Here is a 15,897-nt window from a genome sequence, read left to right as displayed (position 1 = left end):
ACCGCAAAATAAATCATTAAATCTATCGCAGACCTCTCGTACGCATTCGGTTCGAAGGAAACTGCCTGTTATCAGTATTTTTGTAAGGAAAGATTGCACGCGCGCACGCTTAAAATTATTTGTATACAATAAACTATTCGATTCTGAAAAAGGATGTTTATCCTCAAGCAAACGTGTGTCGACGATGTGGATACAAATTTCTAACCCAGTTTCGATCCACCTACCAAACACCAAGTGGACTTCTTTCTTCTCCCGGGAGGGGGCCTGTGCGTGTAGACCATCACATCATTGTTCTCAGATTTTTCGGCCAGCGGCTCAAAGACCCTTTAGTCCCAGCCCGGTGTACTTCGTCATTCTGGCGTCATGGCGACCAAAGGTTTGGCTTCATGGCGACTAGGAATCTGGTGATCATCTGGCGACCAGGGTCCCCCGGCCAGTGACCGCGGAATGGTCAACCCGGAGGGCTTTAGAGAAATGTAGCACATTGGCCCTGTGCCTAGTGCGAGAGGCCCTCTGGCCGGAGCAGTTGGTTTCGGATAGACGAAGGGGGCCTCATTGACGGAAAAGGGTCTATTAACGGCACGGGCGTCCAATAATTGGTACAGGAATCCCAGTCCGGCGTGTTGGGTTTTGGCTAAAAGGGGTTGAAGGGCCCGGGCTCAGTACTAGGGCCCTTGGGGGATCTCATGCCTGCCCCCTCATCGTGAAAGGTCCCGACCAACGCCAGAAGCCCGTGACATTCGGATTTCGACGCCATGTGGGCACGGGATCCCCTGGTAGGCATTTTGGGCCCCCTGACTGACGTATATGACCCCATATTGTTTCAGGGTCCCGACCGACGCAAACCGCAGACCCAAGCCTCGCTTCTGCGCGGGAGATGGACTGTCAGAGCCCAGACTGACGCGGCCGGGTCTACTTTTCGCTGTTGGTAGTTTCTAACTGACAAGCAGACCCTCTTTTTCTCAGGGGGTCCTAATCGGCGCAGGAGGCCCTCTGACTAATATTTGAAGGCCCAGTCCTGCGGGACGGGGCCCTTGAAAATGACCTCTGACCAACTTTTTGGGCCCTTCGAGTCTCCAATCGGGCCTTTGGTCATCAGTCCCGATGGGCTCATCGAGCCTCTCGAGACCTATGGGGGTCCATCATTGACTGTCGAGGGGGCCTCGACAGTCGATAAACGGCCCCTGGGCTTCTTCTGGCCTATACATGGGTTATTCTGACCCATGTGTAGGGGCTCCCATTTCAGACTGGTAGACCCCCATGACTGACTGCAGTTCCCATCAATATGGTTTTTAGAGTCCCATTCTGGCTTGTGGGGTTCCCATTCTGACCTGTGGAATTCTTTCACCGACTGTGAAGGATCCACTCTAGTTTGCACAGGAGTCATTGAGGCTTTTGGATACCCATTATTGACAACAGAATGCACATTCTGGTCTGTGGAGAAGTCATCATTGGCTACAGATGGCCTATTCTGGCCTGTGGAGGGTTCATTCTGACCAATAGAGGGCCGATTATATTGACTGTGGAGAGCCAATCTGGCCTGTAGAAGGCCCATTCTGACCTGAAAAACGCCCATTGTTGACTCCGGCATGTGGAAGCCCCCCCCCCCCCCCGCCCTGCCTGCCCTGCCCTGCTGAAGAAAGGCTCAATTAGGCCTGCGGAGGGCACATTCTGGCCTCAAAATTTATGAGTCTGTTCTAGCCTGACGATAGCTCCTTCTAACCTGCAGTTGGTTCATTCTGACATGCACAGGGCCCATTTTGACTTATAGGGCCTATCCCGGCTCGCAGGAGGCCCACTTTCTCATCTCGGGGACCCACTTTGCCATTTGGGGATTTGACCCCCTAAACTTGAACGTTGTGCAAACTACAGTTACCGCGACCATGAGCATCAGCGCCAGCGTACTGATCTGTAAATATTGTCGCAATTGTTCAAGGTCACCAGATTCCATAGGGGGTGATGATTTCGCGTCGAGTCGAGAGCGAACAGTCTTGAGGAAAATCCTGACGACGGCTTTCGCCAGCGGAGATAGCTGAGGCGACGGCAGCAGTGGAAAAGTAGTAGTGTCGCTGACTCGCCTGAATGTTCTTGAAAAAGTATTTCAAAAGGCTCTTGGTTTGTGACATATATTACGGTCTTAAGCCATAAACGGAGGACGTAGATTCCGCGGGCGCTGCTGATCTATCAGCGTGCGTTAGACCCGCGATACTAACGCTATTTATATTTGGCCTATGTGAAGTTTGTTGTAGACAGTGAGCCTTTTTGTGCTCATGACATAATTTGTAAAAAACTGACCCGTTATTAGCTGATCGTTTATCTATGCATGTACTGATTGGTTTCCTAAGCCGAAGAATTCGTTCAACTCGAGGGAGGGGGGGGGGGGGGGGCTGAGCGATGTTTCATTTGTGTATTTCCGTGCAATGTCAAAGAACTAATGCCAACTTTCCCCAAATTTGGAGGACAGGATCTCCATCCTTCCTATCCAAGCCAAAGTGCTTGGTCGGCATAGAGGCTGAGCTGTGTTTCATTGATTTATTCTGTGTGGTGCCAGTGACCTAATGCTGACTTCCCCAAATGTGGAGGATGGAGCCACCATCCTCCCTAGCTTCCAAATTGCTAGCTGTCCTGCTCCACAGCAGATATGTGTATGGTCATGTCACTAGGGCACTCTGTGAGCTGTGGCATGTCTTAACCTATTCCAATTTTGCTGCTATTGTTACTGGACAGAATGTATTGAACATATCATATAGGGCACTGGCTTGTTTCATGTATAACCTGAATGTTCATTGAACAAGCTCCTTAATTACCTGCCCTGGTATAATTATTTTTCTGTTTGATATTTGCTGATCTTTTCTTAACATGTCCAGCTCAACCCAGACCCAGCTCAGGTGTAGTGCTTAGCCTTGCTGTTGAACAATCAGCTATTAATGTCATTAAAATCATACAGTATCTCAATATTTTTGCTGTCTGTGGATCTGTTTATGCACTTGCTGAATGCCATGCTTTTTCCAGAAGCTACTTTTCCATTATTCTGTTGTGGTGACAGACGGACCAAGCATGGCTGCTCTGTTACTCAACCGTGGGATCTTCTTTGTCATGGCAGGAACCAGGTAGACCATTTTGTGTAGGTTAAGAATTGTGTGTATATAGCATTATTTTCATAAATGCATTATGTTTATTAGTTTAATTGTTTAAGTCATATATTACATGAAGTTCTTGTTATTAATGTTTCTCTACATGTACTACAATCTGTGCTCTAAACCATTGATGTCATTGTAAGCTGTAATGAGCTGGCCTGTGGTGTTGAGCTCATGTGTTTTCAAAGCATTTTGGCATCAGACATTATATAACATTTTACATTCCCTCAGAAGCAGTTACATCATTGTCATGCGCGGTTTAAATATTTATAAACAGTTTGCCTGCATTTCATAATTTCCTATCATTTTATGCTAACAGTGTTCTGATTCTTGTCCTATACATGTGAGCATGGACTTGCAATTTGTCTTTCAGACAGTCTGTTCAATCAAGCCTGGCTCCTTTCTGTGGTTGGCAGCGTTCAGCCATTCGGTCATGTGCTCTGTGTGGTGCGCAACGCATGCACACATCTGAGCGTGTTTTGAAACAAAAGAAAACCAAGGAGCACAAAAAGGTAAGTGCCAGGGGAGGGCAGCTTCAACCCAAGATATAACTTTTGATAAAAGTACTCCATTAGCTGAATAGGTTGTCCAAGTTTAAGCAAAGTTGATAAATCATTAAAGGGGTTGAGGGAAGTTAAAGCTTATCTGTTAATCCACATCTTTTTATATAATTTTCCCACACCTGGCTTGGATCCCCCTAAACCTCCTGAAAATGCAGAAATAGCTGAATTATACCGTTTTTTACGTAATCATGGTATTTCAGTTCCTTTTGTAAGCTATGTGTTTGTGTGCATTTTATAAGCATGCCATTCCCCTGTAAAATTGTCAACTATGGCTGAGGAATTTTTGCAGTTTGTAATTCCAGTTCTCTGGTTGGTAAATTCCCATAAAGATGAAAATTTAATATTTCAGTGGACTGAAATAAGTTGTATGAAGTCAAATCCTTCTAAAGGAATGTCAAAACTTTAACACAGTCATTTCTATCTCCGCAAAAGAAGAGAACGGAACATTGCCGCAAACCTGCGCTGGAGTCGAATTTTTGGTTTTTGATGAAGCATGGACTAATTTAAAGACTTCTCCATGTCATATGGAGTGGGTAAGTCTATGGCGAAGTATATGGCCAAGCAGGTCCATTGGTGAGCCTATAAAGCATTGGTGATGTAGATGTCCAAGCATTGGTGATGTTCGGGTCCGCGCCATTTGAAAGCTACCCGAGTAGAGAAGAATATCGGCTGCCGTGCGGTAGCCGATTGCGAATCTGCTTGTTGCGAGGGGACGGATTGAGCGTAAATCAGAATACAACGACCGGTCGAACTTCCTACACAAATTAAATGATTGTTCCGAAAAGAGTTTCCTATGTCACGGTTTACCCGTGGTGTTACATAAGTACATAGTACATAAGTACATAAGTACAGCAAGTAGTAATGAATAATAAGTGACGAGAAGCGCACCAGTGGGCATCTCACTGACAACGTGTGCGCACTTCATTGGCAACAAAGCACCAGAGCAGTTTGCCAACCAGCCCTACCAGTAAGCAGCGACCGAAATCGGAGCCAAGGCAACCAAATCAAGCTTTCCTCCCGCGAACGCACTGAATTTCAGTGTCACAACGCGGCAAGTACAAACACGATACAAATGTGAGGGTACTGTGAATAATGTCGCAGACACGGGTATTGAAAGCATGAAAGGCGAGTTCGCAAGGCCAAGTTCGCTATATCGTTGCTGATGCCACAGTCGTCCATATTGGCAGTTCGGCATCGTTTTTCATGATTGTTCTTGGGACGAGAAAGAGAAAAATGATTGCGTGCGTGTGTGTGCGCACGCGCGCCTTACACACAAAGTATTTACCAACATGGGGTGACCCAGAGACTGCGTTTTCAGAGGTTTTGGTATATATATATATATATATATATAAATAGAAATATTTTGTCAGAATCCTTCCTTTTATGCATGTTTGATTGCAAATGACTACTGACTCAGCATTGACGAGCTTTTTGACGCATCGTTCTACTTTCGGGGCTTTTGGCTGGCTATTATCATTTATATTAAAACTGGTTCGCACAAAATTACTCATATGCTCGTCGCACTTTACATTCTTACGTTTCGAGATCTTATTTCATCGTCGGAGAGGACTGAAGGGCACAAGACATAAGTTTTGCGTTTGAAGGACAAAAAAATTGTGCACTCCTATTGGAAAACATCTTTTTGCAACGGAAAACACATTTGAACCTCGGCTAAGGTAAGAAAGAAAGGAGCATATTTTCACCTTGACACATCTAGAATAAACTCATAATGGGAACACTACGAGGACCCAAACATATTGCCACAATTACTTCAATAGTGCTCACCGCCTAACACCTGGTGATTCAAGGGTTTACAAGGATTTGTTTGTGTGTTTAAGGCTGGAGAGAGCTCGTCAATGAATATGCTTTCCCAAATTTTGAAGGCGTCTTCTGTCATTGCACGTCCGTAAAATGTCAGTACTGTCAGTTGTTGCCATGTCAATCGCCTACCGTGTTCCTGTTCCATGTGGTCCAGAGGTGCCCCGTCACGTAAGTGCATTGTCAGGCGTCGTGAGAGTGTCGTTGTAGTCACACCAATGTAGTGTATGGGACGAAGTTTGCAGCCTTCGATGTTGCATTGGAATTGGTACACTACATTGGTGCATTTAGTTTGTCGGGTTTGTCTGGGCTGTTTCTCAAAGAAGGTTACAGATTTTCTCATTGCGATAATAAATGACAATGTCAATTTTGCGCTCGTTCTTGCCTTTTCATGTGAGATGATTTCCGTAGGGCTTTTTCGTCTTTTTTGTGAGCAGATGTCATTTCATTTTGATAATACAGTTCAACGGTTGGTTGGTTGTCTTGTCTTGGTTTGCTGTGAAAGTGTCTTGTCATATGTCGTATTATATTACGACATTATATTGCGACGTATTATATTACGACGTTGAAAACAAAATATATACGAATTTAGTTTTTCAACGTTAGAATTTGAAACACCGTTGTTCACCAAGATGTGTCTGATCCTTACCAATTCTGAATGCAGTTCTGCCCAATCAGAGCAGTGCTTAAATGCGCGTCTAATGAATGACCTTATGACGCTAATTTTGTAGTGTCGAAGACACCCACTGTCAGCTTTTAAGCACCGCCCTTTGTCAGTCCGCTTTCGGCGTACAGTCGTTTTAAATTGCTGTCGTTGTCCATCAACAGTCACGTCGGGAAACGGTACCATGCTTTGCGCACTTCGTTCTTTTCGGAATTTTAAACAGACTGCCCTTTAAATGTGTTTTCGAGGCGTTTTAGTTGGTCAATGTCCCTAACTTCCACAAAGATATCGTCTACATAGCGACAGTACATATCCGGCCTTATGACGTCATTTTGCATTGTGTCGGCTTCTACATATCCCATAAAGAAATAAGCGAATGAAGGTCCTAAAGGTGAACCCATCGCAACACCCTAAATTTGGCAATACATTCGTCCATCAGGCCCGCGGAAAGGAACTTCCAACGAACAAGCTTTTAGTAATTGCTCAAGAAGGCGCTTTAATGTTTTGATAGGAGGAATTTCGGCGTGATTGTAAACAAGGCTGTTGGATATGGTTCTTGCAATGGCCACGTTTGCAAATAGACCTTGTATTTTACAGACCTCTGGATGACGACAGGACATTGACACAACAACTGACAGACAGCACTGACATTTTACGAACGTGCAATGACAGAAGGCGCCTTCAAATTTGGGTATGCATATTCATGACCGAACTCTCTCTAGCCCTAAACAGACAAACAAATTATTGTACAGCCCTTGAACTTTTAGGTGGTGGGCGGTGAGCACTATTCATGTGATTGTGGCAATGTGTTTGGATCTTTTAGGCGTTCCCATTATGAATTTATGCTATATCCATCAGATTGAAAATAGGATTCTGTCTTGCTTCAATTAGCCATGCTTCATTTGTGTTCTCCGTAGCAAAAAATGTTTTCCAATAGTAGCGCACAATGTTTGATCCTTCAAAACTCAAGGCCTATTTCTGTTGCCATTCAGTCTTCTCCGACGATGAGATAGGACCTCGAAACTAAGAATGCAAAGAGCGATGAATACATGAATAATTTTGTGCGAACCATCTTAAATCTTAACGGCAATGCCAAGTCAAAAGCCCGGTAACTAGAACGATGCGTCGAAAAGCTCGTCAATGCTGAGTCAGCAGTCATTTGTAATCGAACGTGCATAAAGGAAAGGATTCTCCCAAAATATTCCAACATAAAGCTACAAGACCAGGCAGTTAAAAAAGGGTTTTATCCAAAAATATAGAGAACGACCTGTGAATCACCAACTGCAGCAAAAGAAGACGGCCTGTGAAATTCTTAAGAGAGAAGAGAAAAGTTTTAGAAGAAGAGCTACAGGCATGTTGCCCTGAACATGAACTAAAACAAAAACTACTTGAAGAACTTGACGTGACTGAATGTGATGCTAGACATCTTACTTGAAACAGAATATTGAAAAAGTTCTTAAAGCTTCATCGTGGACATACAGTATTACCGGAAACTGCCGATGGTAACATCAATTTATCTCACCATGATCTTACTGAGGAACAAAAAGAGGTGCTTAATCTTGGACTTAATTGTCATGTGTTGTCGAAATATGATAAACTTAGAAAGAAATTAGAACTTGAAATTATTTACCAGGACATCTTGAATTTGGAAAAAGAGGACAAGATTACCGTAGACAAGGATCTAAAGAACAGCTTACTGGGGGAGAGCATGAAAAAGCGTGGAAATGATAGGAGCAAGATATACACACAAGAACTCAGGACGGCGGCAAGGAACTTCGAGAAACAGACGAAATGATCATTCGGCGAGCGGACAAATCATCCCTCTACGTAATACCTGACAAAAAGGAATATCATTATGCCAAACTGTATCTTAAACGACAAGAAGTTCCGGCTCATCACATAAGATCCAACAAACTCATGACTGAGCGTAGCAAACTAATCACTGCTGCCAGTGCCGCTGTTCTGCAGGATAAGGGGTGAATTGGCGCCTGGCTTATCGGTCTGTAAAAAAACTCCCCAAAAAATCGCAACCCCCTTCGTCCAATAATTTCACGGATCCCTTTGCCAACTTATAGAATTGCAAAACGTCTTAATGGTCTTCTGTCCCCATGGCTCCCATGTCGTACAGCTTATCGTCATCGGATGACCTTATTGATATAGTGCGATCTCGTCAGCCTAAGCGTCTACTAGGCTCTCTAGATGTTGGCAATATCTTTACAAACGTGCCCATTGAAAGAACCATATCCATCATCCTTGACCGCGTTTACAATCACGCCGAAATTCCTCCTATCAAAACGTTAAAGCGCCTTCTTGAACAATTACTAAACGCCCGCACGTTGGAAGTTCCTTTCCGTGGGCCTGATGGACGAACTTGCCATTGCCAAATTTAGGGCGTTGCGATGAGCTCACCTTTAGGACCTTCATTCGCTAATTTCTTTATGGGATATGTAGAAGCCGACACACTACAAAATGACGTCATAAGGCCGGATATGTACTGTCGCTATGTAGACGATATCTTTGTGGACGTTAGGGACACTGACCAACTAAAACGTCTCGAAAACACATTTGAAGGACAGTCTGTTTAAAATTCCCAAATGAACGAAGTGCGCAAAGCATAATACCGTTTCCCGACGTGACTGTTGATGGACAACGACAGCAATTTAAAACGACTGTACGCCGAAAGCGGACCAACAAATGACGGTGCTTAAAAGCTGACAGTGGGTGTCTTTGACGCTACAAAATTAGCGTCATAAGGTCATTCATTAGACGTGCATTTAAGCACTGCTCTGATTGGGCAGAACTGCATTCAGAATTGGTAAGGATCAGACACATCTTGGTGAACAACGGTGTTTCATATTCTGATGTTGAAAACGAAAAACGTTGTATGACAAGACACTGGCAGCAACCAAGACTAGACAACCAACCAACGGTTGAGCTGTATTATCAAAACAAAATGACATCTGTTCACAAAAAAGGACGAAAAAGCCCTACGAGAAATCATCTCACGATATGTAAAAGGCAAGAACGAGGACAAAATTGACATTGTCATTTATTATCGCAATGAGGAAGTCTGTAACTTTCTTTGAGAAGCAGTCCGGACAAACCCGACGAACTAATATGCACCAATCTAGGATATCAATTCAAATGTATCATCGAAGGCTGCAAACTTCGTTCCTTACACTACATTGGTGTGACCACAACGACATTCTCATGACGCCAGACAATGCACTTAGTGACGGGGCACCTATGGACCACATGCGACACGAACACGACAGGACATTGACACGACAACAATTGGCAGACAACACTGACATTTTACGGGCGTTCAGTGACGGAAGACGCCTTCAAATTTGGAAAGGACAGCCATTAACGAACTCTCTCCAGCCCTACACAGACAAATTGTTGTTCAACCCTTGAACATTTAGGTGGTGGGCTGTGAACACTATTGATGTAATTGTAGCAATGCGTTTGGGTCTTTGTAGTGTTCCCATTGCAAAGGTATGTTATATTCATCAAAGTGAAAACACGATTCCGTCCTGCCTCAGTTAGCCATGCTTCATTCGTGTTCTCCGTACCAAAAGATGTTTTCCAATAGAAGTGAACAATTTGTGTTCCTTTAAAACTCAAAACTTGTTTCTTGTGCCATTCAGTCTTCTCCGCCGATGAGGTAGGTTCTCGAAACGTAAGAATGTAAAGAGCAACGAATATATGAGTAATTTTGTGCGATCCGTCTTTAATCTAAGCGATAATGTCAAGTCAAATCCTCGGAAGCTGCAACGATGCGTCAAAAGGCTCGTCAATGCTAAGTCATCAATTAGTTTTAATGCAACATGTATATATATATATATATATATATATATATATATATATATATGGTGCATTAAAACTACGCACGCACGCACGCATGCACGCACGCATGCACGCACGCATGCAGGCACGCACGCACGCACGCACACACGCATACACTATATATATATATATATATATATATATATATATATATATATATATATATATATGGTGTGTATGCGTGTGTGCGCGTGCGTGCGTGCGTGCGTGCGTGCGTGCGTGCGTGCGTGCGTGCGTGTGGGTGTGGGTGTCAATACATTTAGGGACTAAGCCAGTCCCGTCGTGAAACATCCGACGCCTGGTCTCATTTTCCGTCGTCTGGAGATCACCTTAGGTGCTGAGTTAAACACTGCCTGCACTTTGGCGACAGTCGATCTGTTCGTGCTCTCATAAACCTGAGCGCAGCAATTGACATGGAAGGGCGCAAGCGCGCCGCTGATGCGAGGCGGAACAGCGACCAGTGACATGGCTCAGGTGCCGCTCCCAGACGGACACTGCACGTCTGGGAGTGCTCCCCCACGTGCAGCTCCAAAATCCCACGCCTAGCCTGTTCATACTATCTGACCATCGGAGAGACTTATCCATGAGCAGGACGGTGGTGAGCCACGGATCTGGCTGAGTTGGCACCTGCCTTCACAAAGTAGAAGTGCCGCCTTACCAGCGTTAATCAGCACGCCATAGTGGAAAAGCCACGTGCACATGGTGTCCAAGCCCGTCTCCAAAGACTGCCGCAGGCCTGGCGTCCCGCTACGTGGTCCAGGGACGGCGGTCTGCGTGTCGTGAGCTTAACGGTCTGCTGTTATACGGAAGCCGTTGATTTGATACGGCGTGTGGCGAGTGACGCCGCTACTAGTCATGTTATATGACGAATGACCGAGCCAGGAGTCATGGAAGTGTCATTGTTGAGGCTAAATGGACTAGAGAGTGTTTCTCCCTCTCATTCTCCCCGCGGTTGACCCTCCAGATAGTTCTGGAATCACCCTGTAGAAATTTGGAGCTGCTGGAACTTCGTAAGACGGATAGAGCGGTCCACCGCATGAAAACGGGGCTAGGTGTTCAAGTGTAAAAAGTATCACTTCCGATCGGTTCATCTATTAAAGATTGTTCCGCAACAGCTTAAAGAGGGGCACAAGTCAAGGAATGTTTCACGAATCCCTGCTGGTCAACACTGAAAAGTTTTTTGGTGCTTTAGGTAAGACGTAAGCGGCTGGTGAACAAGGTTTTCCACAATTTTGCATGTAACCAGAACCGGCGTAATGGGGCTAAAGTTCGATGTCACAGACGTGTCGTTTTTTTATAAAGTGCTATTACAGCGGGACTTTTCCAGTTAGCGGGCACGATTTCTGCGGCAATGCTAGTGTTGGTAATGCGAAGTTAAGTTCGACGGATAACGCTGGGCTAGTTGTAAAGGAATGTTAAATGTTATGTAACCATCCGCACTGCCTGCTACACCAAAGTCCGCTTCTTAGTGGTGAAAATAAGACCCACTGAAGTTGGTCAAAAGCAATAAGCGGTATATTCACATCCGTGTCCACACGATGGAGACGGACGATTAATATTTTGTTGCGTCCCGATTGGTAACAGTCGGTGGTGACCTTGTGCCGGGTCTCAGCGCCGATAGCGGTGAAACAGACGCTCAGCTCGTCCGGTGAGGTGCACAGGCTGGATTGGCGGGCCCGGTTTGGCGGACCCGGTTTGGGTACTGCTACAGGCTGGAGTTGACGGTGCAGCATCGATGGACGTGCACCGTTTCTACGCTGCCTGACTACACTTCGAGAGTTTGTGCTAATGGCTCGCTGAACCGCAATGTCCAGCTGCTTGAAGGGTGCAAGATCACCATTGCTTTTTGTAGATTGTTTTATTGAATGCAGATGATGCCGCTGTAGCCTGGTGAGACGATCAAGACGAGAACTAGTGTTACTTAAGGTCACGTTAGAGGGACACGGTGACGTCACTGCTGCGTCACTGCTGCATTACTGCTTACGTTGTCCTTTGACCTGAACTCAGACATCCTGGCCCGCTCGCCCAATTTGCCTAGCCGGGGGAGCATAGATGCCGGATTGGCTGTCATGCGGCTCGATGCTAATTGGTCGATCTCGAGCGAGGATAGGACCAGCAGCCAGTGAACCTTGGGCACGTATATAATAGCATGAAAAAATATTGGTCTCCTGGCACCGGAATGGCTCAAGTGTGCCACAATGGCTGTGACGTTTGGACCCACAGTTTAGTTAGTTGTTGAGTTTTAAGGGAACATCGACGGGGCCCACAGCTTCCGCTATGTGACAGGACAGCAGTGTTCCATGGTTGCCTGCTCGTTTGAAGCTTACTATGGGACCTTCGGTTGCCAGATTCACAGTGTCGGATGAAATCTTGTGTTGCTGGGCACATAGCGTACGAAAATTGTTCCGCGAATCATTGTACATGGGATACGGCTGTAGTGACTCAGCGTGGTGACCTGCTCACTTAAGGTCATTACGGTGACCTGGGGTTACGACATTCGTAACGGCTGACAGCACCGTGCACCGCTAGTCGAGCGGGTTTTCTGTGGTAGGGTAACAAGAGATCAGTTTTTTTATTGAAACGGTGGTATGCCCCTTGTGGCTACCCGTTCAGTTGAAAGCCGCCAGAGTCACAATTGCTGATGTAATCGCATGATGGAGAGTAACACCCAGGGTCCTGGAGTTCTCTTCGGGCCGAAGGTCCGGCAAAATTCTGCCTTAAGTCGGCTTATATCGCTCGGTGGTGCTGAAGCTACCACTGCTTTCTAGTTCAACTGTCTGGCAAATGGGTACAGTATTTTCCCTGTCGGCGGCGTCACAATATGGACCGCTATGACGTTTCAGTGGCTTCCACTGGCCCGAACAGGAGTAGTGTCAGGACTCTGGGGGGGAAAATATTTTGATCGCAAGTTTTGACTGATTCGATTTTACATCCGTCTGAGCGCTGCGCCTGTGCCAGCAAAGAAATGCAAGACGTAACAAGTGCTGACCCGCTCCCTATCGCACCTGAGTCCCACACTGGCAATATCAAACGGCTGACACCGGCAGGGGCCACATTTCTGACTGCGTTTGGTTTTAAATCATCTCCCTGCGAAATAGAAGTAGGAGAGTGAGAAGTCTCCACTAAAGGTCAAAGTTGCCCGGTAATTGTGTATTTTTTCACCCGCCACCAACAGGAAGTCCATCTATGTGCATAGTGTCACCCTACGTTCGTATGAATCCGTGTTTTATGTTAGCTGTCCTTCAAATCTTCCAAAAACGTTACCTTACGAAGGCGCTCTTTTACTGTTCTTGCCCCCCCCCCCTCCCTTATTTGGTATCTTTGGTAGTCTCTTTGGTCCAGTGTCAAAATTATGAGATAACGTCACCTGTAGAATAATTGTCCCTGCCCCAGAAGTCACTTTGAGCACTAGACGTCAAAACTGACCCAATACATGTTGAGATCTGTAGAGATCAAATGGGCCCGCATGGTGTTGACGGGAAGTATACAGACATACGTACAGAAACCAGGCTGAAGAGAATATATGAGGGGTGTCGGTGGTGATTGATTTAACTGCGCGTCAGGAAAACTAAAGATACGAAATTCGATTTCCCACAGTGCCATCCCTTCCTGTCAGCGACAAGAACGAAGTAGGTGTTTGTTCTATGCGTACGTGGTTAGTTTCCATTGCCTCAAAGTCGAACCAAGGATGTTATGTGATAAACCGTCTGGTGCTCTCGGCATTATTGTGATGTATATAGGTAGAGAGAGAGAGAGAGGAGAGAGAGAGAGAGAGAAGGAGAGAGGAAGAGAGAGAGAGGAGAGAGAGAGAGAGAGAGAGGGAAGAGAGAGAGAGGAAGAGTGAGAGAGGGATGAGGGAGAGGGAGAGGGAGAAGGGAGAGGGAGAAGGAGAAGGAGGGGGGGAGAGGAGAGGGAGAGGGAGAGGGAGAGGGAGAGGGAGAGGGAGAAGGAGGGAGAGAGAGAGAGAGAGGGAGAGAGAGAGAGAGAGAGAAGAGAGGAGAAGAGAGTAGAGATATTATATATATATATATATATATATATTCGGGCGCTTAGGCAGTATGTTTTCATTCATGCAGTTTTGTTATATACAAGGGCAAATCCACATTTCATCAGTTTCGTGCGCGTTTGCTTGATTGTTCGAATTATATCTTGTGTTGTTTTTGGTAAGCCATAAATCAGATCACCTATGATCATTTACGTAAGTTTCAGCTTACTGACGTTTTAAGTACATTCGTTTCGGTTTTCAAAGCAATGTGAGACAGTTGGACGGGAAATATTCCAAAATGGAGAAATGCGATGCATGCTATACGAGACACGATCAAAGGTGGAACCATCAGTTTGCAGATTGTCCGAATATCAGACTAAATTACAAAACACATTTAAACACGCGCACATCGCTTTTCCATCCATTTTGACGGCATGGATAGTTCAAGGCATCGAATCACCCTGCTGCCATCGGGTAATTGAACAGGTCCAAAGTGATACTCGAGCTAAGCAGTTTGTTCAAGTCAGGGGATTTTTATTTGATGAGGATGGCTTCGAGAACTTATTAACGGCGTTTGCTTGGACATGATTTTAAAATCCGTATGTTTTGCTTCAGCCAGAGCGCAGGAGTTTTTTAGTGGTGGGTTTTGCGCATATGCCGGTGTGGCGTTGCCTCCTGCAGGTGCATTGTCACGCGTCGGGATCGAGGTGTGGTTATCCCGATCGAGTAAAACAAACAACAATCTGGTCATGTGCTGGTCTGGCGCTGCCTCCTCCAGGTGCACTGTCATGCGTTGGGATCGAGATGTGGTCATCCCGATCGAGTAAAACAACAGTCGAGCAAACGCGCAAGTAGCTGGTGAAATGTACATATGCCGTGCATAGAACAAAACTTGCACACACACACACACACACATATATATATATATATATATATATATATATATATATATATGCATGTATATGTATATACATGTATATATTTATTTACATAGATATGCATTTATTTATATATGTAGAGATATGATTTGACAGCTGTCAAATTTGATGCGAGTAATAGCATCTGTGCGGAAGAAAATGGCAATGAAATAATGTCTGATGACGGAAAGTATGTTCCATTCACTTGGTTTGTGCATGTTGAAAGCTTTTCTTTTCTTTTTAGGCACACATTTGGTAGGTCCGTTGAAAAACTCGTAGCGCATTTTTAAAATCACAATCTGCGTTAAAAATTGCGGATGCTGCTGAAGCCTAAAACATTTATGAAATGCTTGCTTCTGCCTGGTTGGTGGCCCTCCTCCCACCCCCACCCCCACTCTCCGGCCCTTCCCCCCCCCCTCGAAACGCCGCGTACACTCTGAGTGCGGGGTAATTAAAGACCCAGCCTGAGCGGGCACTCTAAAATGCATGCCGTTAATGTCCTCTTTCGCGAGGCGGTGTCCCAAAGGCGTCCTGCGGTCCACCGCACGGTCAGTGACGGGCATGCGCGAGTCCGGACTGGGGACCTGACGTGGCTCCGCGATATTAGCGCTACAAGAAAAACTTCCATTGTCAGGAGTGCTACAAGGCTACTTTTACTGTCTACACTTATGCACAACTAAAGCGCTGCACGACAAAACTTACACTGCAAAAATGCATATTCGCCGTTACTTCTACTGTAAAAACTATAGGGTCATCACTTATACACGACATTACTTATACTGCAAAGTAGAAGTAATGTCGTAGCATAGTGCTGCACTATGCTACGGCATCAGTGCTACACGAAAATAGTCTATCTCAAAATGTGTAACTGTCGTTACTTTTCCGCAAAAACTGATATATTCGTCACGCATACGCAACATAACTTGTACCGCTAATGCTTGCGTTGAGTGGAATTTGCGTGAAC

General features: G+C 45.4%; 1 protein-coding gene across 1 annotated transcript in view; it reads left to right on the top strand.

The window, feature by feature from the left end:
* The first annotated feature begins 2,261 nt into the window (after positions 1–2,261).
* The window catches only part of LOC119108490 (translation initiation factor IF-2, mitochondrial), a 33,309-nt gene continuing 19,673 nt past the window's right edge, over positions 2,262–15,897 (top strand). Inside the window, exons 1-3 of the mRNA XM_037232068.1 lie at positions 2,262–2,325; positions 3,013–3,110; positions 3,511–3,649. Of these exons, the coding sequence (XP_037087963.1) occupies positions 2,320–2,325; positions 3,013–3,110; positions 3,511–3,649 (243 nt within the window). The 5' untranslated portion in view covers positions 2,262–2,319. The remainder of the gene's footprint in view (positions 2,326–3,012; positions 3,111–3,510; positions 3,650–15,897) is intronic.

Source organism: Pollicipes pollicipes, unplaced genomic scaffold (genome assembly GCF_011947565.3).
Source record: "Pollicipes pollicipes isolate AB1234 unplaced genomic scaffold, Ppol_2.1 Scaffold_2555;HRSCAF=2994_pilon_pilon_pilon, whole genome shotgun sequence".
NCBI lineage: Eukaryota > Metazoa > Arthropoda > Thecostraca > Pollicipedomorpha > Pollicipedidae > Pollicipes > Pollicipes pollicipes.
The sequence above is the reverse complement of the archived record's forward strand: the minus strand, read 5'-3'. Positions and strand labels throughout refer to the sequence as shown.